This window comes from Sus scrofa, chromosome 6 (genome assembly GCF_000003025.6).
Source record: "Sus scrofa isolate TJ Tabasco breed Duroc chromosome 6, Sscrofa11.1, whole genome shotgun sequence".
NCBI lineage: Eukaryota > Metazoa > Chordata > Mammalia > Artiodactyla > Suidae > Sus > Sus scrofa.
The window spans coordinates 8185113-8210829 of record NC_010448.4 but is presented as its reverse complement, the minus strand read 5'-3'; the positions used below and the strand labels follow the sequence as shown (position 1 = coordinate 8210829).

The 25717-nt window shown below is 47.5% G+C and overlaps 1 protein-coding gene across 1 annotated transcript in view; it reads right to left on the bottom strand.

Moving 5' to 3' along the window:
* The window catches only part of LOC106510465, a 419655-nt gene that overhangs the window by 128324 nt on the left and 265614 nt on the right, over window positions 1–25717 (bottom strand). Inside the window, exon 4 of the mRNA XM_021097070.1 lies at window positions 24578–24681. Coding sequence (XP_020952729.1) covers window positions 24578–24681 — 104 coding nt within the window. The remainder of the gene's footprint in view (window positions 1–24577; window positions 24682–25717) is intronic.

The window sequence follows — 25717 nt, the reverse complement described above, 5'->3', positions numbered from 1 at the left end:
TCCGCTAGGAGCAGTGGTTCAGTGTCAGCTAACTGAGTGTCTGTGCTGACTTTATGGACATCGCTACTGAGAGGCGTGAGAACCAACTATCTATACAAACACCACTCATTGCTACTACTATAATTCACACACACACACACACACACACACACACACAAGCTAATGGGAAAGGACTGAAAACAATCCTTGGAGAGTAGGGCACCATCAAATTACACCGCACTCATACAATCATGTTATAAATATCCACAAGAACTAAGGGATCAGGGGAACTGAAAAGCACCACTACATGGTGCCAATGGAGGGACCATTTATATGGAGAGTATCATGCTATGCAAATCCTACGGTTCAGAATTTACGTAATTGGGGCCTATCTCTAAGCGCACACACACGAAGCCCAGCATGGAAGGGCAACATCGGTGTGGGCATCTCTGTATAATGTGCGTATGGATGTTAGGAAGTGTCTCCTTTGTAATTTTTACTCTAAGTTAACGATGCTTAAGATAACTACATACATTTTTACTTTTACAACCATGCATGGCTCCAAAGAGCTTCATCACTTGATATTCACTGTTATAAGGGGGTGGAAAGGTTTTGTACACCCTATGGTCAAAGGCATCAAGCCCCATAAAGTGTTCATAATCACTGACCTGATTCCTATTTTGAGGAGATAAATTAAAAATTCTAGATTGGGGCATAAAGATGTTGATCACGCTATATTTTAGGCAAGAAACACATCTGAAGGAAATCAGTGCACACTATCACCAGTACTACCACGATGACATAGAATGATGAGATATTCTGTACCATGTATTTAAGAGATGGTTAATGAGAATTTACCGGGGGTAGGAGATACAACAGTGGGTGAAAAAATGACACATTAAGGAACGTCTGGTTCTCCAGAAAGAAACAGATATTAGTCAAAGAATTACACATAAAAAGTAATGATGCTCTGGTCAGTGTTAAGGAAAATGGTCCTTTCATGATCCAAAAGGGAACACTAACCAAGGGAGGGAATGAGGGTGCTGAGGTGAGGAACGTGTGAAAAAGCTGAGATGGCGTGTCTATTATGACTCCAAAGACAGACGGGTGAAAGATACACAAATAAAAGAACACAAAATCAGACTTGTACTGTAATTCCAATACGTAAGTATACATATGCAGACGGAGGTGGAAAGGAATTGGCAAAAACCAAAAAGGAAACAGATCTATTACGACGCTGGAATAGAGGGTGGTAATTTTTTTCTTACGAGGATTTTTAATGTTCTTAGCATATCTTTATTATTAAAAATTTTAGCTGTGATCATGTGCAACCTTTTTATTTGAACCAATTATATTTTTACCCCTTCAAAATTACAAATTTATATTCAAAACAACATTTTAATCTCCCCCATGCCGTATGACATTATTATTTTTCATATAAATACTGTTTCTTAGGCATTCAAGTGAATATATCTTCACCGCTGGAACAACTGCTCAGGGTTAATACATTCTTATTTTTTACCCCACTCTCAGTCGAGTGTTCACAATTGTGTGTATGTGTCTGTTACTTTTCAACTTCTATCCATGGTTGTCTTTGCTTTTCACATCAATGTTAAAGCCTGAAAAGAGGTCAGTGCTGTAAGATTACACCTGATTATGTTTCATTTCTCTCCATTAAAATAATCAATGGATTTTATTAAAAGGACAATAAGGAGAAACATATATCGCACTGCTGGTCAGAATAGCATAGGCTGGGACTGTCAGCACCTGGCCGAGCACCTGCCTTTGGAGGGGGCTGGGACATCCCCCCCCCAGGTGAGAGAAAGCAGTGGAAAAGACAAAGGATTTGCACAGGTAGTGCAAAACCCACTGGGGTGAGTCACTGTTCCAATGTCCAGAAAGAAGCAGTCAAGTACACCAATAGGCCCCAAATGCGGCTTCCACATAGGAATGTGGGGAAAGAGGGCTTGGGGTGGGCACCCCTCGCCTGCACGCGCAACATGTGCTGGGTGAAGCATAGAGAATATATTTCCAGCCTAGAGAATATATTTCCATTGTGGTGGAAACAACGATATACTTCACAGGTAGGCAGTTCCCTGTGCCTAGGTCCTTAAGAGCAAAGAAAGCAGTTTTGTCCACAGTGTGTGCGCGGGGGTGGGGTGGGGGGGCGGTTGCCTCCCCGGACAGCGGAATGTCCACTCAGAGTGCGGGACAGGGCCAGCTACCACCTTTTCATCCCACCACAGCTGGAACTTCTAGGCATTCTGAGACGAGATGAGACAATTCAAGAATAAATCAAACTTTGAAGGAAACGAAGGAAAGAGCGTTGGTTATAAGAAAGCCTCAGCTGGGCCATCTCCTCGTCTCCGCTTGTCTCTCTCTCATCTCCCCTCGGCCTCCTCCACCTCTGCCTTTCTCTCCCTTCCTTCATCTTGGTCTTTCTCAGTTTTTGCTTCTTCTTGATTTTGTTTCACAAGAGAGGACCATTTTTTTTTTGTAGTTCCTCTTTGACGTTCTGCAGCCATTCCGTTCCCTCCTTTCAGCCTTCCTCCAGCATCAAATGGACTTGATCTAGCACTTTCAGAACCGTGAGCCTGGACCCAAAGACTTGAAGATTTTGTCAGGATTTTCTCCTTAGCTCTTCATAGCTTCCCTTTGAACTGTGAGCCTTTCCTTAGACATGAGCAACCCAACTTCCCCCAATTGAAGATCGCTGCCCAAATTGGGCTGGGTAGGGCATCAAGGGAAAGCAGGGAAGAAGAAGACCCTGATTAGAGACGGAAGGCCCCTACCCAGAGATGTCAAGGCTCAGCCTAGATGCCATCGCCTTCGAGAGGTCCTTCCTGGATGCCTTAGCTGAAATGAGGGTCTCCAGGGTGTTCTCTTAATTCCTTACCCCGCTTGTTCATTTCTGGCACTCATCACAAATAAAACTTAACCTTGGTATTCAAGTTCAACGTATACATAATCTGTTTGCTTGTTTACCTTCCCTTACCCCCTCTGTGAGAACTCGAGCCCTGCTGGGTAGGGATTACCAGACAGGCTCGCTGCCTGGGCTGTCTGGGCTGCAGTCTCCCCGTGAGCCATGAGCAGCGGTACAATCTTGGGCATGTTATCAACTTTCTCTGAATGCAGTTCCTCACATGTTAAAGGGGATTCTTTACAGCAAGCCAGAATCAAGTTATCCAAAGAATTATAATCAAATCAAGTAAACCCAGATCATCTATCTAAAGTCATATCCTCTGGAAAGATAGGTTGAAATTGCACCCCACCCATATCTCGGAATGTGGCCTTATTAGAAAACAGAGTTGTTATGGATGTCATGAGTTAAGGTGAGGTCATCCTGGAGTAGAGTGGGCCCTTCATCCAACAGGACTGTCGTCCTTTTAAGAGGACAGAGGTCAGAGTAAGAGCCACACAGGGGGACCCCTCTCTGACCACCCAGAAGAGACAGTGCTTACAGTGATACACCCACAAGCCAGGGATGGCTGGCCACCATCAGAAGCTTGGAAGAGGCAAAAAAGGATCCCATACTGAGTCTCAGTCAGGGCATGGCTCTGCTAACAGCTGATTTCAGACCTCTAGCTTCCAGAATAGTAAGGGAAGACATTTCTACTGTTTTGTGGTAACTTGTCATAGCAGCCTTAGGAAACTAATACACCCATAAAAAGTTCTGCCAGATAAAATACAGGCTACCCAATTAAATTTCAGGTAAAAAAATGAAAAATTATTTAGCATAAGTATGCCCCATGCAATGTTTGAGACAGATTTAGTGGTATCCTATACTTACATTTTCTAGATCTGGTAATCTTACCCATAGACCACTTTTTATCATGTCGATCACAACTTTTAGGATGTTAGCTAGTCTTAGCATATCAAAAAAATACCAGCTATTATTAGCCAAGACACAGAAGCACCTAAATGTCCATGGATGGATGAGTGGATAAAGAAGACGTGGTACATATATGCAATGGAATATTACTCAACCAATAAAAAGAATGAAATAATGCCATTTGTAGCAAGATGGATGGACCTAGAGATTATCATACTCAATGAAGTAAGTCAGAAAGAGAAAGACAAATATCATACGCTATTACTTATATGTGGAACTGAAAAAAAGCGATAAAAAACAAACTAGTATATGAAACAGAAATAGACTCATAGACAAAGAAAACAAACTTATGGTTACCCATGGGGATAGCGGGAGGCGGGCAGGCAGGGAAAGATAAATTAGGAGTGTGGCATTAACAGATACCCACTACTATATTTATATAAAATAGATAAACAACAAGGTCCTCCCGTATGGCACAGGGAACTATATATCTTAACTTAGAAAAGAATCTGAGAAAGAATACATATATGTGTGTGTGTGTGTGTATGTAAAACTGAATTACTTGTAAATACTTGAAATGAATACAACATTGTAAACTAACTATACTTCCATTAAAAAAATTAGCTACTGTTAGAGGAAATATATAGATATATGCATCATGTGTGAATAAATACATACATCCTACAGACTTTCTAATTCTTAGGTATTCATAACTAGGTGTTCCAAAATTATTTATTTTAGCACTTCCTGAAGTCAGAACACCTCAACCTGACAGATAAAAACAAAATCAAATTGCCCTGTGATGATGAGCCTGAGGAGCAACTCTGGTTCTTCAGGGCTCGGCCAGGTCCAATTTCATCACACATGGGGCACTCCATGAGCATGCCTGAGCCTGGAGTGGGAGCTGCGTGTCTGGGCGTGTCCTGCTGACTTAGAACATGCTCTGTCCCAACAGCCTGCTCCCTGCAGAACCTCCAATGTGTGCCCTTCCCAAATGCGTCTGCTCCCTTTGCAGGAGGATCATGACCCACTCTGTGGATTTTATTCACTGAGCAGATGTCATCGATATCTGGGAGATGCACGCATCATTCTTTCAGCGGCATGAATGGGGGTGAGGGGGCCCGTTTCCTTTTCCGCTGCCTCCTCCTCCATCCCTTCCCGCCCCCCAGCTGCCGGCTTCCTGCCCTCCAACCAGCTGCTCTTCCCGCAAGACCGCGTGGGGGCCTTCAGGCTAACATGATCTTAGCAGGCAGAGATAAACTGGGTTGAGTATTTATGACCCTGCCTTTTGGGAAGAGCAATCTCTGGGTGTGCGAAGTTCAGGAAGTTGATGAAAAGGAGGGGGGTGGGAATCAAGAAACAGATGTTTTGGGGATGTGCATGTGCGTATGATAGAAAACTACTTAATTTTGTGGATCCAAGTTTTTCATTTGGACTAATAAATCCTATTATTAGTTAATAATTCATCAACCCCACCAACAGTTATTGAGAATGTACAATGCATCTGGGATTTAAACGCTGTGATTCAGGAATGAACAAGAAAGATTAACCCGCCCCTCACGGAGTTTACCTACCAGTAAGAGGAGACAGGTGATAACAAAGTAAACAGGTAAATAACCTGCAGTGTTATTTGTAGTAACTATTGGGAGGAAAATAACTAGGACATAGAGAGTGACAGGAATGGGGACATCTGCTTTACGAAGGGACCTCTGAAAAGGCGGCATTAAGAGGACACCCCAAGAACGAAGAGGAAATAGTCACGAGAAGTCCATGGTGAGCCACTGCAGGCTTTGCAGAAAGAGAGATTCTTGTCTCAAGCAGTGCTTCGGAACGTGACTCTAGAAACCTCTGGAAGAGCTGGGGATTTGCAGGAGAATTATGTTCCAAGCCGTCCACTGCATGGGCTGAGTGGACTTCTCTGCATAAATGCTGCAGTTGTGCACCATCTTCAGAAGAGTTGAGAAAACAGTCACTTAAATCATTTTTGTGTGTGTTCTGCGGTTCAGATCAAGAGCTCCAGGAGGGCCCTAATGGTCTCATGGTTAAGTATTTTGCATCATCACTGCTGTGGCTCAGGTTCGATCCCTGGCCTGGGGATTTCTGCATGCTGTGGGTAGGTCCCAACAAAAAAAGAGCTCCAGTTGAGAACGGCTCTGAACCGTAGACACTGTGACCAGAAATTCAGGGGATGAGGAGAAAGGAAGACAGACATAGAAACACATTGATCACGAGTGACCCAGCCAGCCCCAGTGTCTTCCACTATAAATGAACAAGCTGACACCCCCAGGGAGGTTTTCCAGAAGTCAAAAGGAGACAACACCCGACAAGTTGCTCAGAGTAACGCCTGAGAGCAGGTGGCACGAAATGAGTGTGTTTCTCTTCCCTTCTCTCCCCTTTTCCGTCATGACCCACTTAACCCACCTCAGAAAGAGGCACAGCACCCCAGCGGCGACAGCCTATAGAAACCTTACATTCCCACTTTTTGGTGGATTTACATCTTTAGACCCTGATGGCGTTTGAGAACCAGATAAAGAAACACACACACAGCATCCCGTCCCTTTTTGTACCATAGCCGCACTCCCAGGAACAAACATGCTCTCCCTCTGTTCCGACATGAAACCCACAGTCATGCCACTTCCTTCCAGGGAGGGACAGAGTGGAGTTACTGGGGCTGGAGACTGTGTAGATCGGGGTTTTGGGCAGCCCCCTACTTCCCATCACCAAGGCACATCCCCAAGGGTCCACTGATGACCCTAACTTCACCATAAAATGTCCCAATGCCCCCAATTTGCAGTCATGTGGCAAATTTCTGCTATTTTCCAAACACATCACAACATATAGTTAATGCATCTTTACGCACACTCAGAGGGACAGAGGCATTCACTCTGGTCAACTCACTTGCAACGAACTGCTTTACACTTTTATCACCTGGTTTCTTCGTTTACCTGTTCCTTGACTATAGGCTTCAGAGGACTGAGCCTTGTTTATGTTGCTCTTATTTGTGCTGCTGTCTGGAAATGGCTTTCTGTTGTTGAATAAATAAATAAACTAAAACAAACAAACAAACTCAAAACCACATATGCACAGCCAAATACGAACTCAGGTACATCCTCAACTCAGGGGCATTCCTGATCCCACTGAGAGGCACATTCACACACGTGCCACACATGTGAGTCCCATGTGTTCATGTTTACACTTTGTAGCCCTCCAGTTGTCCCATCTACCTGTCTGCATCCCTGCATCTCTCTGCATAACGATACTTCTAGGTAATTCCAGGCACCTGGCTGGCTTTACGTGGTGGCTTCCTGGAGCAGACAAAACAGACTGCAACCAGGGTTTTAGAGCCCTCTGTTCTTCAAAAGCTCACTGCTTGCACCCAAGACCAGGAGATCAGATGAATGCAATTCACATGATGGATTCTGAGACCTCTCATGAGGCGTCAGAACTCGACATTAGCCATCGGGAGAGACTTAATCTAACACCTCTGCTCTGGGGTCCGAGACGGTGTAGAGGCTGAAGCAAAGACGTCAAATCATGTGTGGTCTTTAAATAACCCTTGATGTTTGTCACAAGAGTTAAGCCTTGGGTCTGGACCCATTCCAGTTGGTAATTGATAATTCCAAGTGGTAATTATGTGCTCTGGGTAGTTTCGGTTGGCATTCCGCACATCCTGTCCTCAAGTGGCGAGAGGTGTTCCCGGGTTTCATGCCAGAGGTGGCTCCATTTCAAGCCCCATAAAGTTTCTAAATACCTTTGGAATGCTGCGGGATGAAAGATGCCATCCTCGTTAAACACATGGGCTTCTTGAAAGAAAACCCATTACTCTCCGATAATGACAATTTTTCCCTGGTCCTTATGCTCCTTGTTAAAGGAAAATGTCAATTAATAAAGAACACACACATAACCCTTCCCAGGAATTAACTAATTATGCCAACCAGTGTCCTAGGGGGCTAAACAGTGATCTGCTTGCAAATTATTGTACTCTTCAGACTATAAGGAGACATTCTAGATTGTTTTGATATTTTTCTTTTTGTTTCTTTTTTTTTCTTTTCCCCTTTTTGACTTGCAGTTACCACCCTTGGACTGAGGTTTGCACACTTGTCCCCACGGAGCACTTACCACCATTTAGGAAGAGGGAGCTCCTTTTATTTTGCTTTGTTTTGTTTATTCATCTGCTGATGGATATTTAGATTGCTTCTTTCTTTTAGTTATCACGAATCCTGCTCTGCCATGAAGATTCATGCATGAGCTTTTCTGGGGACAAATTTTTTCAGTTCTCATGGGCACAGACGTAGGAGTAGAATTGCTGGGTCCGATGGCAATTCCATGTTGAAACCATTTGAGAAATTTGTAGGCCCCTTTTAGAGTGGACACTGCCAAGGCTTTATGAGAGTAATACCAGGAATAAAATTGGGGTTTTACTTTTCCAGTTCTCTCAAAGGAATTCCAAGGCCAGATGGAGGTGAACATATAAGCTGCTTATCACATAAGCTCGAGACCTGGGAAATGTTTAAGGGCTTGAGATCGGAGGGGGCCTTCCTCATCAATTTCCTTATTTCCCGAGATTGCACCAGGGTTTGGGACGGACACATACTCAAGCCATTACCCATGCATTAGTTTCCTATTGCTGTGTAACAAACTACCCCGAAATACAGTGCCTTCAAAGCACAGCACTTTATTATTTCTCAATTTTTGCACTGATGAGGCCCAGCTAGGCTGCTCTTGTGAAGGCTTTCTCTAGCAGTTGCAGCCAAACGGTGGCTGGGGCTGGATTCATCTGCAGACAGGGACCCGCCACGCCTCCCTCCATTCCCACGATGCCCCCAGGCTATTCCCTTCTGCATGGGCTCACTGAGGGGTCTTTCCTCATGTGGTCTCTCCAGCCGAGCAGCTGGACTTCCTACAAATAGCTCAGGGCTCCCAAGAATGAACCTTCCAAGAAGTAAGAGGCAGGAGCTTCCCATCTCCTTAAACACTGCGCCTGGAGCCAACACTGCATTTGATTGCTGCAGTCTAATAAAAGCGCAAGCCTGTCCGGTGCAGTGTGAAAGGGCCCCCAGGAGCATGTGAGAGCCCGGAGGTGTGGGGCACTGGGGTCCACCTCTGGAGGATGGCCGCCACACTGCTGTCCTTTTTGTCGACCTCCACCAGAGGCTGCTGGGCTCACACTTGACCATGCACTCCATCTTGGGCTTACCCCACTCAGGCCCGGGGCTGCCTCTTCTCCATCCTGTCTCTCCTCTTCCGCTTTAAAGTTTGGGTTTTAATTTCCTCCTGCTGTACCACAGCATCAACATTCGGTAATGACCCAACATTACTGAAAGCTCATGGTGACACTGCCTCTCTTCCCTTGAAATCTGATAGGAATTCCATCCAACATCCAACTTCAGCTCAAATATTGTTAAGTGAGCAAACAAAGTGAGAAACGGCATAGATGAGTCCCTTCATTTTAATGTATGTTAGTGAGCAACTGTAAATGTTTACATTGGTGTGTACACAGAAAATGTATGGATAGATATACATTAAAGAGATTTCTAAGAGAAATTTCCTCTAGGAAACAAATGGCACGTCTCTGGATGTTTAAAAAAAATTGCAATTAGTTTGCACTTCTTTTACCATAAAAATTATAAAACCCTAACTCAATTTCAGGAAAAATCCTGAACTTCTACCATGAAAAAGGCTCCATTCTTATTTTTTTTGTTTGTTTGTTTTTTGTCTTTTTGCCATTTCTTGGGCCGCTCCTGTGGCATATGGAGGTTCCCAGGCTAGGGGTCAAATTGGAGCTGTAACCACCAGCCTATGCCAGGGCAACAGCAACTCGGGATCCTAGGTGCATCTGCAACCTACACCACAGCTCACGGCAACACCGGATCGTTAACCCACTGAGCAAGGGCAGGGACCGAACCCGCAACCTCATGGTTCCTAGTCGGATTCGTTAACCACTGCGCCATGACAGGAACTCCTCCATTCTTATTTTTTAAAACCAGTAATTTTAAAAGTAATAAGACTATTTTTTAAAAGAAATTCTCAGCTAATTTCAACATACACAAATACATATACACAAAGACACACACACACACACACACACACGTGTGCTCTGCACATACCCCACACCCATCATTAAACGTCATGAAGAAGCAACAGTCAGCACACATCAAACAAAGGTCTAAGCCTGCACAATGTTTGCAAAATCCAAACTAGTGCTGAGAAGTTACTATTCTCAATTTTAGAATCAGAGGAGGATGACCATGCTGGGCCTTGCCCCTTGCTTCCATGCACACAGTATTGAAAACCCTCTGGCATACTGATGCCCACGTCTGGCTCCCTTGGCCCAGCGTGCACTGATTGAGAACAGCCAGGGTAGTTGTCACCCCCGGCGCTCAGGTGTGTCTCCTGCCCATCGATTGCCAATCTCCCAGAATGCCTCTATCTCCAAGTGGGCCGGATGCAGCCCAGGGGTCATTCCCAGATCACATGTATTTCTGAGAACACGCTCTTTCTTCAAACGGTGATGCAAGGTGGAGGGGAGTTTCAGGACTGATCAATGGCAGTGACAGCTCTGCCAGGATGTACAGTAATTTGACTCAGCTCAATACATTGAGCTTCAGGGGCAGGAAAAAGACATGCCTCTGCCTCCAGGTTCTCAAAATGCTGGTACAAAGAACGCTGGGAACTTCTGTCTCCCCTGCCCCAGCCCACTCCCCTGAAAGCACCCCCATTTTGCGAGGGCTAATACGCACACGAGTAGGAGAGAGTTTGGGTGAGAATGCATTGGGCCTATCGAGAACCTCATTGATCTGTTGGCTTCTTGGAACCTAACGTTACATCGGACAAGAGCTCTGAGTACTTGGGGCCTGATTACCAATCATGACCCTTGTACCACTGGAGACAGAAAGAGCTATGAGAGAGCACACATCCAGTGGTTCCGAGTTGACTTCAAGGACCCGTTCCCTTTGAGAAGAATCTGGGGCCACAGCAGAGGCCGAGAGCTAAATCTTCCCAAACAGGCAAGACTGGAGGTGGAGGATAAAATCAAGGCAGACTGGGCACCTCCAGTGACCTAAAACCCTCCGCAGGCACCGTTTCACTTCATGGCCACACCTCCATGAGGTCCATTCCATAAATAGTTCCCTTTTTCAGAAAAGGAAACTAAGACTCTGAGGGCTTGAGGTCAAACAGTCCGAGACTATAAGAAAGTCCAAGAGCTGATGCAAAACAGACAGAAAAACTCCCGTTAACCATTGCCGCAGATAATGTTGTTTGAACCCAAGACTCTTTAGCCAAAACCGGAAAGGCTTTGAAAGCTCCGAACTAGCCTCGCCGTCTTTTCTTTCCACGTTGCAGATGAAGGGCCTGAAACACAGAGAAAGAAAGAGAAGTGCCAAGTCGACGTGGCCCCTAAGTGGCAGGGAGAGAAGCGGGAGGTCGAGGGCCCACGAGTCATAATTACATCCCCAGCTATTATTTATGGAAAGTACAGTATGTGCCGGGCCCTGGGCTTCTCATCTGTGATCTGATCTAATCCTCACAACACATGAGATAATGTGGCACCTCCCTCGTGGGTTTACGGTGGGTATGAAATAAAACCAGGCACTTCTTACTAACTCTCTGGTATGCTTCTCAGTGGGTGCATATTGTCCCCCAAGATCAACTAGGATCATGGGTCTCTCTCGACACAAACTCATGCAAGTTGAATCTTAGCTTCACTGGCATCTGGAAATACATCGTCACCTGGTCTACACACTTACCTCTGCACAGAGTGGGTGTGTGTCTCTAGATGCACAATTAGTGAGTGCGTATCACAACGTGGTGACTTGACCTTTCCTTCGGGAAACTCAGACTGTTTGTGAAACCTTTCACAGAGATTCCATAGCTGATAATCATCTTGTACAACGTTATCGATCCTTCTGGCATTTATTGTAGTGATCCTTTGCATCTGAAACAGTGTGTACAGGCTGGGGGATCCGTTTCTTTGCCTGACCAGGGGAGCATGCTACCCTCATTTCGACCCAGTGCAGGGCAGAGGGGATGGGGCAGAAGTGGGGTGACTACTGCTCACTGCCTCCTCTCTCTGTCTCCCCTTCAAGTCCTTCTAAAATGTCAGTGAGTAAACAACCACAAGGCAAGCGTCTTCATATACGGCCACGCCCTCTTCCATAAGTGACAGCTGGCCTGAGAAACAGAGGCGCTCGAGGGCAAAGAACATGGGAATTATCAACTCCAGCATCTTCCACCTTTGGGATCTGGGGTAAAGGGTTCGGTCTCACTGATTGTTTCCCTCACCTGTAAAATGGGAGTAATAGCAGACCCTTCGCAGAGCTCAGGTCTGTGAGTTCCTTAGGTATTGGCAACCCTCATTCCCTGAGACTGGTTCTCAAAGCACGCTTCCCAGGCCGGCTGCTTCAGGAGCAGCTGGGAGCTTGCTGGACATTGCAAATGCTCGGGCCCTGAGCCAGCCCCATTGAATCAGACTCTGCGGTGGACGCAGCAATCTGGGTCTTGCACGTCCTTTCAGAGACTCTGCTGAGGCTCCCAGCGGAGCATCACCTCTTGAAACTCTGATGGCTTTGCACTTCATACACCAATTTCTGGCTGTCAGGAACATTTCTTGAGTGCCTCGAGTCGGCACCTGCTCCTGTCCTGGGATAGATTCCACATCCTTCTATACTTCCTTCTCTGCTCTGGAAAACCCAGCTTTCAGCTCTTCATGTGGAAAACACCTCCTCCAGGAAGCAATGCCTGGGCAGCCCTGGCTAGATGTGACATCCTCAAGCCTTGTGTGTTTCTCTTCGGCATATTCCAAATCGTGGAAAGCTTATGGACTGACATTACCTGTTCCCTAACCCGAACCGAAAGATCCCTAAGGCAGGGCTCTTGTCAGTGTTGTCTCCAGGGATGGCTAAGTGGATAATAAATGCAGCAGAAATTGTAGCATTCAACTGCAAGGAGTATCCTTTTTCTTGTCCTCAAGACTGGCCTTCTCAATCAAGCCTCCCCAGACGTCTCAGCGCACACACGTCTGCCCTTCCCTGACCCTCCGCAGGACGTGGGACCTGATCGGGGGAAGGCGTCTCGGGATCATACAGAACAACCGCCTCTAACTAGAGCAGGGTGGTTTGTGTTTTTGGAAGCTCGTCTTCCAGCCCAAGTTATAAGCATCAGAAGAGCTGACCCATTTTATGAAATTTGTTTTTATATGTTCTCCAGCCTTTCTCTATTAGTGCAGAGCAGAGCTTTGGTAAATACCTGCTGACCTGGGGAAAAATTATGATGAGACAACATGGTGTCTAAAAGTCCAGCAACCCAGTTATTAATCATTGACTTTCTCACATGGGAAAGAGGACCAAACTTGAAGAGACATCTCAATTACGCCTTTTTAAGTTGGGGGGAGGAGAGGAAAAAGTAAGCCCCCTCTTGACATACGAAGGGGAGGGAGTAAAAATAAGAAAACGTGACCTTGGGTAAGTTCTTCAAATGCTTGCCAGAAACTATCTACTGAATCTACATTAGAAGAATAACATGGAAGACATACTAGGTACAAAGCAGTGTGTGCCTGTCCTTGTGGACAGCCTGGTGCCTGTCACAGGCGACGTCCCCAAGGGGTCACCAGCTTCTGCTATCGAGCACAGAGACCTCTACCCAATAGTCCGTGACAGTCTGTGTGGGGAAAGAGTCCGGAAGAGAACGGAGGTGTGTGTATGTAGGACTGAATCACTTTGTTGTACAGCAGAGAGGACCACAACCTTGCACATCAATTACACACAAATAAGACTTTAAAAAAAAAAAAAGGAGAGCTCACAGGCCATTTCCAGCTGGTGGAGCAGAGAAAGCAGTCTGGGAAGGCTTCCTGGACAAGGAGGCAGATTTTGTACCGTGTTAGCAGTGGGGACAGAGGTGAGGAGCCCCGAAACATGCAGAGGAGAAAGCTGTTCTCTACAGCGAGGTCCCCGAGCAGGTGCACTTCTGGGAGAGGGTATGGACTGAGCGAGGGCCAGAGGAGGAGGCCTCTGCTGCAGAATTGCACACCTCTGAAGGCTCCGCGGCACTCCTGCCTCGTGCTAGCAAGAGGCCCCCTCTCTTTGGCCCGTCCAGTGACTGCTTCTTGAACCTGAGTGTCTATCAGAATACAAGGGAAGGCTTATCAAAATGAAGATTTCTTCTCTTTCTCTGTGTGCATGTGTGTGTGTGTGTGTGTGTGTGTGTGTGTGCGCGCGCGCATGTGTGTGTGTTTTTTAGGGCCATACCCACAGCATATGGAAGTTCCCAAGCTAGGAGTCAAAGCAGAGCTACAGCTGCTGGCCTATGCCATAGCCACAGCCACATGGGAACCTTAACCCATGAGCAGGTGCAGGGATTGAACTCACATCCTCATGGATACTAGTTGGGTTCATTACCGCTGAGCCACAACGGGAACTCCAAAATGCAGATTTCTAGGCGCTACCCCCAAGGTTTCTAATTCAATGGGTCTGAGGTGAGGCTCGAGAATTTCATTTCTATTTCTATCGTTTCTTGGTGATACCGATGCTGCTGATCAGAAACCGACACTTGCAGAACCCTTGGCCCAGCTACTCCCCAGATAAACATCACATCTTAGCTGGGGGAAGGCCAAGGATGGGATTAAAATATGTGGCCCACAGGTGGCCAAGTCCTTGGCACAGGTCTCAGGAACACTCCAAGAGCCATGTGACCCCCCAGTTTGACATTTATTAAACTTTGCAGAGTCTCCCAATCCCAAAACTTGCACGTGGCAGAAAAGAGTGTCAGGACCTCACTTCATCCATCTAGATCCCCAAGCCTTGGCTCCCATCGAAACGAACTGTACCTGCGTTAATTATTCCAACCAGCGAGGGCCTCAGAAGCATCGCATCACAGTGGCTAATTACAAGGCCTGCCGGCCTCAGGCAGCTCTGGGTTCTAACTGTGCCCCTGACTCCGATGAGGCCTGCGTGGCCCCTCATTATTGCTGCTGTTGACATCTTCATCTGAGTGTCTTTGCTTGTGAAGTGGGGACGAGGTTGCTTTGTTTCAGTTTGCCTGCCTGGGTGCTGCTTATTAAATGCTCATTCGTACATGCTAAGTGCAAGGAGAGGGTCGGGCAGATTGCTCAAACCCTCCCAGTGGCTCCGCTGGCCACTGGGCGCAGAACCAGTTCCCCCAGCTCCAGGGAGAATAACAGGCAGCCGAACCAGTCTTGCGGAACGTGTGTTGGTTACCAAGTTCCACAGGTCATTGCGAGTTTGGACCTTTTGGCCGTTTCCCCTTTCCTTTCTAGCTTCTTCTTTCCCTTCCCGGAAAGCAGGAAGGGAGACGCCCTCCAGTACACCTGCCCTGCTGGAGGCAATGGGAGCCCTGGCCGGTGAAGCCCATGGCTGTGTGTGAATGAGAAGTCCCCAGCAGCCAGGCTGCAGGTGACTTCAAGGGCCCCCCTTCTGAGGTCTCTGGGAGGTCCTCTGTCTCTCCTTCCTGAGCACACGAAGGCTTCTGTGCCCAAGCAGGCTTCCTCCTTCTCCTTCTCCACGTGTGCGTGAGATGACGCACTGCTGGTTTTTCTGCATCTGGCTTATTGAGCATAGCGTCCCCGAGGTTCTTCCATGCTGTCTCCAACTTCAGGATGTCCTTTTCATGGCTGGAGAATACTCCCCTTGTGTATGTGCGTGTGCATAATTTTCTTTATCCATTCATCCATTGTCCACATTTTCAATTATCAGACGAAGAAGTTCAGGGGCTCTAAAACGCAGCCTGGGGACTCTGGTAAATAGCACAGCGTTGTCTACCTGGCGTTTGTGAAGAGCAGAGAGTAGATCTCCAGTATTCTCACCACACACGCGCACACACACACACACACACACACACACACACACACGTAACTCTGGGAGGTGTGGTTGTGTTCGTTCTTGAGGGTGGGGTCATTTCACAATATATACACTGTCTAATCCCCCCCCCCGCCCGTCACACCTTAAATACATACATTTGTTTTTGCCAATTATACCTGAATAAAACTGGGGAAAAAAGAAAACACTAAGAAGAGGCCCTCTTTCTCTCCAGGCTCAAGAACGTGCTTGAGGCAGGAGGAAGAGGCATAGACGGGACCTTCCCCTTTTTATCCAGGAAAGTCAACACGTGCCTAAAAGGGTATCCCCCTTCCAGTGGGCTTTCTCTGCCGGTTCTGTTCCGTGGTCTCCCCAGCTGCAAAGGGTTCTGGGAGAGCCAGCATCTCCCGGGGGTGGGGTGGGGTCGGGGGAGCACGTGGCTGCTCTGAATGAAATCAGGGTCTTCTGACTACAGACCAAGGAGCGGATGGGCTTGGGGTGGGCAAGTATCCGTGTCCATCCGAGGCTGAGTTTGGAGGCAAGCTGCACTGGGTCAGCCAGCCCTCCCCTGCCACCTACTAGACAATGAGCTTGGCCAATTCAAACTTTCCAGCTTCGTTATTTGTGTAACTGTGGTAATGCCCCCCCCCCCCCCGCCGCTGCCCTGCCCCCGAGGTGTTCTGATGGCTAAGTGATGTCACAACTGAAATCACCCAGCACAGTCTCTGGTCCCCCTGGATGTGCTCCACGAAGAGTCACTAGCATAACTAGTAACGAGAACGGCAATACTCCTCCCGAGTTCCCCTGGCCCTGGCTCGGCCCCTAAACGTGGTATCTGCCACTTTTCCGGAGCCCCCGGGGACATCCAGGAAGTGCGCCTCTGTCCCTGCTGTCATGAGCGCTCGGGGCCTCCGGGTTCCTTCCCGCAGGCTGTTCTTCTCTGTGGACAGCACATCCGGAAAGCATCTGGACATGGCGACCACAGCTCGGTTTGACCTTTAAGCTCTAGGAGCATAAAACCTCCTAGCATCTTGTTTTTCTCGGTTAGAGTCCACACGGCCGGCTCCCCGCTCCCGAGGGCTGGCCCAGGGCCAATCTGCTCTCCCGGAACTGGGGAGAAGAGAGACTAGTGACCCCCCATTGATATGTAACTTGCCCTAATATTGACCCTGGCCCTGTGGTCAGTGATTCTCATAGCGGGTAAATGATTGGGCTGTTTTGGCTTTTACCTCGGGTGACTTTTCCACCGTCCGCACCATGATTCCGAACAACCAAAGGAACCCAGTTCATCGGGTGATATGGCTTAAGAGCCCTGCTATCACTCCCCAGGGCCTACGGCTGCAGAGCCTGCAGTATGTCTTCTGAATCCACCAGGAGGCTGTGACTGTCTCTCATTAAACACAAATGACAAAGGAGAAGTCCCCCCGCGGGAGAGGGAGCTGTTACACTGTCCAAGAAAACAACGCCAGTGACACTGTTTGGATGGTGATAATTATTAATATTCATTAAATGCGCAAGATGTACCTGCTGGGTAAGGGTGTTAGACTAGATGCAATCATTTGTTCCTCGGCTGCTAAATTCCCACGTCTGCTAAGCCCTGCGTTGGGCCCCACCTCAGTTTCCTTCCCAGTGTGGGGATTCAGGCTACGATGAGGTCCGGTGTCATCAGAGCCGTGACGGAAGCCACACTAAGGATAATTAGTGGCAATAACATAGTTACCAGATCTTAACTGAGATTTTACTCCACGGTAGATGGGTAGGAAACACTGTAATTACAGCTATCCAGACTGTGATTCCCTTTTCAAGGCAGTGCTCTTTGTAAACCCCTATCTTTTAGAGGAAACAACTTCACTTCAGAGATAGCTAAGTAACCCATCCAAGGTCACAGAGCTACAGAGAAGCTGGTGCGGGCCAAGCACAGAGCCCACGCCACCCCAGAGCTGGGCTGCTTGTCCCAGTGCTGCCTCCTGTCGGCGTTGCCACCTTGGGCAAGTCGCTTAAGCCTGCTGGCCTCAGTTCCGCAATCTGTAAAATGGGTCGGCAGTCCTGCATTCACAGTGTGGTAGGGAAGAGTAAATGGCTCAGCAGGTGCAAAATGCTGGGGATGGTGAACATGTGGAAACCCTGGGACCTTCCGTGCCCCACCTGTCAATCAGTAAGGACCACCCTCTAATGGAGCTGGAGAAGAGACCGCCACACTGAGGCTTGAAGGGTGACTGAGAATTACCCAGGCAGGGAAGGGTGTTTTTACAAAGGCACTGAAGTCTGGGCAGCACGGAGAGCGGAGAGGATGCACTGACAATGCTGGGCAGCCGAAAGGCAGATGTGTGTGAGGAGGAGGGCAGGGCAAAGAAGCAGGTCAGAGCAGGATTCCAGAAGGTTCTGAGGAACTCTGAGCAGTGAGGAGGCAGTCAGGAGGGTGAAGCAAGGAAACGACTTTCGCCCCAAAGAAGAAATGATTCTAGACTCCAGGACTGGTAAGTCTGGCTGTAGCCCGTCCTGGAGAGAACTACCTCTGGGTGACCAAAGAAATAAGAGTTCCTTCTCCCCCTCTGGGGCTGGCCTTGGCAGGCATGCCAGGCCACAGCTCGCTAACTTCCAACCCTCTCCCTGGCTTGCCTTCCACAGGGCTTGCCAGTCCCCGCAGAGGGCAAGGTGGGGCTGCAGCAGCAGGGGAGAGGGTGGGGTGGTTTCTCATTACCTTACAATCTGCGGTGAAGGCCTGCAACCCTCATGGGTGCTCAGTCAGGGCACACCGACCATGATATGATCCTTAGTTTTGTTTGTTTTCTCTTTGGGGCCAAACCCGTGACTTAGGGACGTTCCCAGGCTAGGGGTTGAATCGGAGATGCAGTTGCCGGCCTACACCACAGCCACAGCCACACCAGATCGGAGCCACATCTTCGACCTATACCACGGCTCACGGCAATGCCATATCCTTAACCCACTGAGTAAGGCCAGGGATCAAACCTGCGTCCTCATGGATACTAGCTGGGTTCTTAACCGGCTGAGCCACAACAGGAACTCCGATCCCTGGTTTTTAAATACTCTGGACTCTGAGGTCTATCTGAGGGGGCTCAGGCGGAACGGTGGAGCTCCTACTTGCAAAACGTGAACCACTGGTTTAAAAATCCTCCCCCAAGGTTACAGCGAACCTGCCCTCACCAGGACCCAGCTCCTTCAAGGCCCATCTGCGTTTGCAGGGCTGGGTCAGCTGCTCGGCCCACAGGGGCCTCACAGTCAGCTATGTTCTCAGGAAAGTGCCAGAGGTGGTGAAATGGAAAATGGGGCCCTGGGTGGGCCCGGGGCCGCCCAAGGGAAGAGGCCTGGCCTCCACATTTTCCCAGATCCCTGTGGGCAGCTACAAAGGAGCTTTTGAGGATAAACAAATACAGAATTGAGAAAATAAGGAAGGAGCTGGCATCTGAGGAATGCGAATATTTAGAAAATGCTGGGGAGTGAAGACAGAGCGGGCTGTTCTGTTGTAGGTTAGATGTCGGATAGCCTGGGACAGGGGAACGGCAAAGAGGAAAAAAAAAATAAAAAGGAGGAAGAAGAAGGAAAAAAACATCTTGGTGGAGACAAGGTTTCTTCAGGGTGGACTGTTTCCCACAGACAGAAATGAAGGGTGTGATGGGGGAAGGAGAAATTGGGAGGGTGGGATTCACACACACAGCACCATGCGCTTCAAATCGCTACGTCACAGGGACCTGCTGTATAGCCCCGGGAATCTACTCCCTGCTCTGCGGTGGCCCCTATGGGAAAAGAATCTGAAAAAGAATGGATAGATGTATCTGCATAAGCGATTGACTTTGATATACACCTGAAACTAACACAGCCCTGCAGGTCAACTATATCCCAACACAACGGTGGTTTTGCTTCTGCTTTTGCTTTGTTTTTTTCTTAGGGCTGTACCTGCAGCATATGGAAGTTCCCAGGCTAGGGGTTGAATCAGAGCTACAGCCTGTGGCCTACACCACAACCCCAGCAACACAGGATCCAAGACGCATCCTCAACCTACACCACAGCTCACAGAAACGATGGATCCTTCACCCACTGAGTGAGGCCAGGGCTTAAACCCACATCCTCAAGGATCCTAGTCGGGTTCATTAACCACTGAGCCACGAAGGGAACTCCCTGTTTTTGTTTTTGTTTAATGAAGGGTGTGAAAACAAATGACTTTGAGGCATTATCATGGCGGCGACACCATCCCTTTACCTTGTGGTCAATCCGCCAATTCCTACCATCCACTGTTCTCAGGGGTATCGTTTATTTTCATTGTTGTATTATTATCATTTGTTTCTGGACTGAGGGATCCAAGAGGCTTTGCAGCCATCCGTTTCTGGAGAGAATCAGTGGGGTGGCATGGAGAAGGATGGCTAGCCACACAGAAACAAAACCAAGGAAGGGCCTGGTTACCACAGTCTTTAAGCTTCATGGAGAATGGCAATGGACAAAGAACTATCTGTTTACACACTCATCCTTACACCTGCAAATACTCTCATCCTTCTCCCTTTCTGGGTTTCTTGCTTCAATCACCTTTGTTCATTCTTCCAGCCATTCATTCGTTCAAAAACTGTTTCTGCACATGTGATAAAAGCAGGGAAATGGACGGTGCCAGCCAGGTTGCCCTCCACGAACTGCGCATATAATCACGTTTAGTCTATGCAGCAATACCACGAGGTCTATGCAGTAGCTGACCCCATTTTCAAGATGGTGAAATCAAGCCATTGACAGTACACTGACATCTAATGCCACTACAGGAAATTCCTCTGCATTCAGTGGTTTAAAACAACACAAAAGTGTCCTCTTAAGGTTCTGGAGGTCAGAAGCCCCACGTGGGTCTTGCTGGCCTAAAATCAAGGTATTGGCAGGTGCCCTCCTTTCTGAAGGGTCTATCCAAGGACCCACGTTCTTCATTTTTTGGCCTCTGGAGGCCACCTGCATTTCTTGGCTTTGGCTCCTTCCATCTTCAAACCCTCCAGCAGAGGGTCCAGGATTTTTCATACAGCATCACTTTGGCACTGACTCCTTTTCTGCATCCTGCTTCCAGTTTTAAGGGGCCCTTGGGATTAGAGAATCCAGAACAGACTCTCTATTGTCAGGTCAGCTGGTCAGCACCCTTAAGTCTGTCTGCACCCTGAGTCCTCTCTTGCCAATGAAGAGGTGAATTCACAGGGTCTGGGGATTAGGGGGTGGCCGTCTTTGGGGGACCCTCATTCTACTACAGACAGCGGAACGTGTTAACGGTCACATGGTCAGTGGGTGGCAGGCCTTGCGTTCCAGCCTTGGGGATCTGCCTCAGCCTCTGCTTTTCCCTCCCCTCCCCTTCTATGTGCCGAGGACCCAGCTGGGGGCCGAGGACCCAGGAGTATGAAACCTCTGACCTTATCGCTCTTCTATTCCACTGGTGTTCTTGGAGCAGAGCCTCATACACTACGGATGAGAAGAGTCTGAGGCACAAAAAGATGCAGATAAGCAGGAGGTGGTACATGGAGAAGCAGTCCTAAAATGAGCACACCAAACATGTGCAAACGTAGGAAGGGTGGGTGAGGAGGTGGGCGCTGAAGGTAGACTGGGACAATAAAGACACAAGTCGAGCCAACTGGGGACTCTGTCTGAGGCCAGTCCCTTCCCCCCGCCTCCCAGCTTTGACAACGTGTTGACCTGTGTTAGGGTGATGTCCCGGCATTCATGTTTTCATGCATTTTGTATGTGCCCACAAGCACACACGTGTGTTGGCACTGCCCTGGGCTCTGTGGCATCGCAGACAGACCCACCTCCACATGGCCCTAGGTGTATCCAGCAACTTGAGCGCTGCCACTTGGAGACTGCTCCTGGGTCTTCTGGAGGCCCAGCTATGATGGGGAGAAGAGACAGGGATGGGCTCCAAAGCCAGACTCCCCCTTCCCCAGGGCCTGCTTCCAACCAGACGCCCGCCACTTTTTGGAACCAAAGAACCGGAAGTGAAGCCCAGTCTCGGCCAGATGTTGACTGATGGATGTCCATCTCCCTGAGCCTCGGTTTCCACACACGTAAAAGCAGCGACAATAATAACACGTCTAAGGAGCTATGGCAAAGATTAGTTGAGAGGAACATGAATGCACCTTGTGGCTGGGTCATTAAAGCAGCGCACCACCAATGTAATACCGGGCTTGCCCAGATGCCTAGGACGGATCCAGCTCAACTACAGAGGTGGGATTCTAGGAGCAAGAGGAACTACTTTGAACAAGTCACCCCCAGGGTCACTTATGTCAGTGAAATCTGTCCCCTTGGGATACCAGACACATATCTGAGCATAATCAAGTGGTTTCATTTAATTTGCCTTTTAAGCCTACAATACAGTCATTCGGATTCCTCGGTGGAGACAAGTCTCCATCTTTGAAAGTAGACTTGACTTTTTTTTTAAGCCAAAAGACATCCATTGCCAAGTCTTGTTCATAAAGAGGAGATAATGGTTTGGGGCCAAATGTCATATTTTTCTTAAGTACCACGAAGGGACCAAGAGAGATGGCAGTGTTGCTGGAATGAGAGAGAGCTTCTCGAAGGAAAATATTTACCGGGAACTGTCACAGGTGGCCAGGTTGTCAGATGGCTTATTAGGTCCCTTGGTCACAGCAGAGTTTTTCCTGCAAAGGCTCCTTCTACCCCCTCAAATTCCCGCAAAGCCAGAGCTTTCTTAACTTTATATTCTGGGCCTAGGAGGAGGTATAGCTTTGGTATTTAAGTGTGAGGTTTAGGAAACTCACTCCCTGACTTCTGATCTTAGCTGGCCAGGTGATCTGGGCACATCTCTGACCCTCCTTACTGCATTTTATTCATTGACTCACCAGGCGACCCTCAACCAAAGGTCGCTGTGCCCCCCGAGGGGACATCTGATAATGCCTGGGGCCATTACTGGTTGTCACAACCAGGGTGGGGTGGGTGTACTGCTGGCATTTAGTGGGTCAAAGCCAGGGATGCTGCTCGCCACCCTACGACGCACAAGACAGCTCGCAAAACAAATAATTATCTGGCCCCAAATGTCCACGGTGTTCAAGTTACTTAGGTTCGACCTGCTGGTATCCCCACCAGCACAGAGGCCTCTGGAGATCAAAAAAGTGGTCATCCAGCAGACCAGTGGAGGAAGGAATTCTCTATCCTTGAAAACTTTCAGGGCCTGTCCCACCACCAGTAATTTTTTTTTTTTTTTTTAATCCTGGGAGGAAGGCCAAACTCTATTACAAATATTACTACCTCAATTAAAACAGTTGTTACCTTCTATCTGGTGCTTTATGCACATTATTTCAATTTAATACTTCCTATAACGTAGAAGTGGTATTACCATCACCCAGATGGCTGAGGCTCAGAAAATATTAAGTGGTTTGGCCAAAATTAAATAGCTAGGAAGAGGCAATAGCCAGATTTAACCCCACATCCGTTCTGACAAATACTGTACATTCTGTGATTCCCTGAGGTTGAGAAGAGATGGGGGGAGGAAAGCGCTGCCCTCCGGCCGCAGGACCAGCTCTCCGAGCTAAATGCCTGCGCCTTTTCTGAAGACCTTCTGTGTGCTTCCCCCAGCCTTGTAGCATGAAAGAGAGCTGTTCGCTGCCCCGTTACACCTGTTTGTTTCAGGCGTGAAGATGGCCTTAGTTAAAACCCCTCTGGTATCCGAAATCCACATCGATTTTCTAGAACACTGACAGATCTCCCTCCGCCCCCTCCAAGCCACGGGGTCTATGTTTTCACAATCCATACTTCAGACCCCGTCTTGGGAGGAATGTTAAAATGATGAACATGTTGCTTGTGATGGGTGAGTGTTTAATGACGATGCTATCGAGCAAGGAAATGAGACCCTCGTCGGATGTTACCTGCAGGAGCGAGAGAGGCTTTCACCAAGATTTTTTCTTGCCGGGAAGAGTGTGTTGTGTGGGTACCTCTCTTTGCGAAGTTTCTTAAAAACACCTTCGCCTTTCTGTGTCCTCTCTGACTCATGGTTCAAGAGCGTGTGCATCTCTCTGTTTTACGGTTTCTCCTGCTAAATGGAGTCATGATTGATTATTCCTTGAATTGAAGCTTTCGTTACTGTTGTTGCTAATGTTTCACTGCGGTTATGATGAACGGATCGGCAGGGAAAAGGAGGGGGTGGTTTCCTTGGCATCTGATTTCAGATGACGTCAAGCATCTTCTTTGAACAGTAAAGCATTTTTAAAATTAAGGTATGTACCTTAATGGTGGTTTAGACATAACGCTGTTGCATACTTCACAAGCTATAGTAAAGTGTAAATGGAACTTTTTTTTTTAAAGTTTTTAAGGCTTTTTAATGGAAGTGCAGTTGACTTATAATACATGCAGGTGTCTAACAGTGATGTTATGTTTTAAGAGATTACACTCCATGTAAAGTTGGTATCAAATATCGACTCTATTCCTTCTGCTGTACATTGGAACAGAAGTTTTATATGTACTGGCAAAGGAAAACAGTCATGTGAAAAACTTTACTGTGGTGGCCTGGAATAAAACCTGCCATACTCTGAGGTCTGCCCATAATAAGTACTTCTTCATTACAAAGAAGAAGAAAATGTCAAAGAAAAATGGTAGGAAAAATATTAAAACACAACCCCATCATCCACAAAATATGACTGACTCTCAGCAGGTTGGATTATTTCCTTCCTACGCTTTTTTCCGTGTGTGTGTGTGTGTGTGTGTGTATGTGTAGCAAGTATATAGGATTTATATAAATATATAACACCTGTGATTATCTTGCATTTTAATTTGGCTACATGTTTTCAAAATTAAAAAAAAATGTGACCCACAACACTAAGTTGCTGCCTCTTTGAAGCAACTGGTGCTCCTTCACGCTATGGTGAAAAATCAAAATGAGGATAATGCTATCAAAAGCGTTGGGTGGTCTCTGCCAACGCCGAAGAGATGTTGAGCCAATCTGGACCCAGCAGTTCTACTTCTAGGTACATACCTAACAGACGTGTGTGCCTGTGATCACCAATGGGAGCCCATCCAAGACTTAGGACCACACGATGCAGGATGGACAGAACTGGAAACCCCGAGCACGTGTCCAGACTGCAGTGGATAAAGAATTGTAGTATATTAACACGACGGCGTGAGGACAAGGAACCTACAACTCTGTACAACAACATGGATGAATCTTATAAACAAAATATTCAGCGGAAGAAGCCAGGGGCAGAAGAATACACAGGGGATGACTCTATGTTTCAAGTTCAAAACCAGGAAAAACTGGTCCGAAGTGTTAGAAGGGGTTACACGGGGAAGAAGTCATCACTGGAAGAGGGTTTGGGGAGAGCTTTGAGATGCTAGGAATGTTCTTCCCATCCAGGGGCCAATGATACCTGTGTGTTCATAGACCTGTGTGCTTATGAGTGACGCTGCTGTCTCTGTCTCTGGTATACCTCAATAAAACCTGCTTTAAAAACATCTGCCATGACATTTTTGTCAACTCCTTTTTTTGAGTTCAAATGAATAGCTGCACAATGTTGCATCTAGTTGATGGGCCACCTTTACGTAACTATTTTCCTATTATTTGAAACTGTTTGCTTCCAGTTTTTTTTCCCCCACTATGTTTTGATGACAATCCTTGTATGTGCTTGGAAATGTGGATAAGGGCTTATTCCCTTAGGATTGATCCCAATAATTGAACTTAGAGTATCTGGAGGCTCTTCATACTATTTCAAATTGCACAGAAAGGGCTGTTTTGGTTGTCTTTCTTGTTCCTGGTTTGTTTGTTCGCATGAAATAAGTTCATAGTGTCAGGGTTCTGAGCAATTTAGACTTTCCAGAGTACTGGGTGAGCATGAACATTTGATCATACCCCCTCCACCTGTGGGCTCTCTCAAGGAAAACAAACAAACAAACAAACAACTTTTTTTTGGAGGAAAAATGTTCTAAGTAAGAATGCATGGTTCTCACTTTGAATTCTGTTTCCCTGGGGATGGCTTTTCCAGCATCAGGCAAGAAGGGACCCAATTTCCCAACGCAAGGAAAAGCCAAGTGCGGCCTGCTAAGTGCAGAGGGTGCTGAGAAGTAGATTCCCAGGCAGAACACAGGCAATTTCATGCACAAAATGGATATTTTGCTCCGT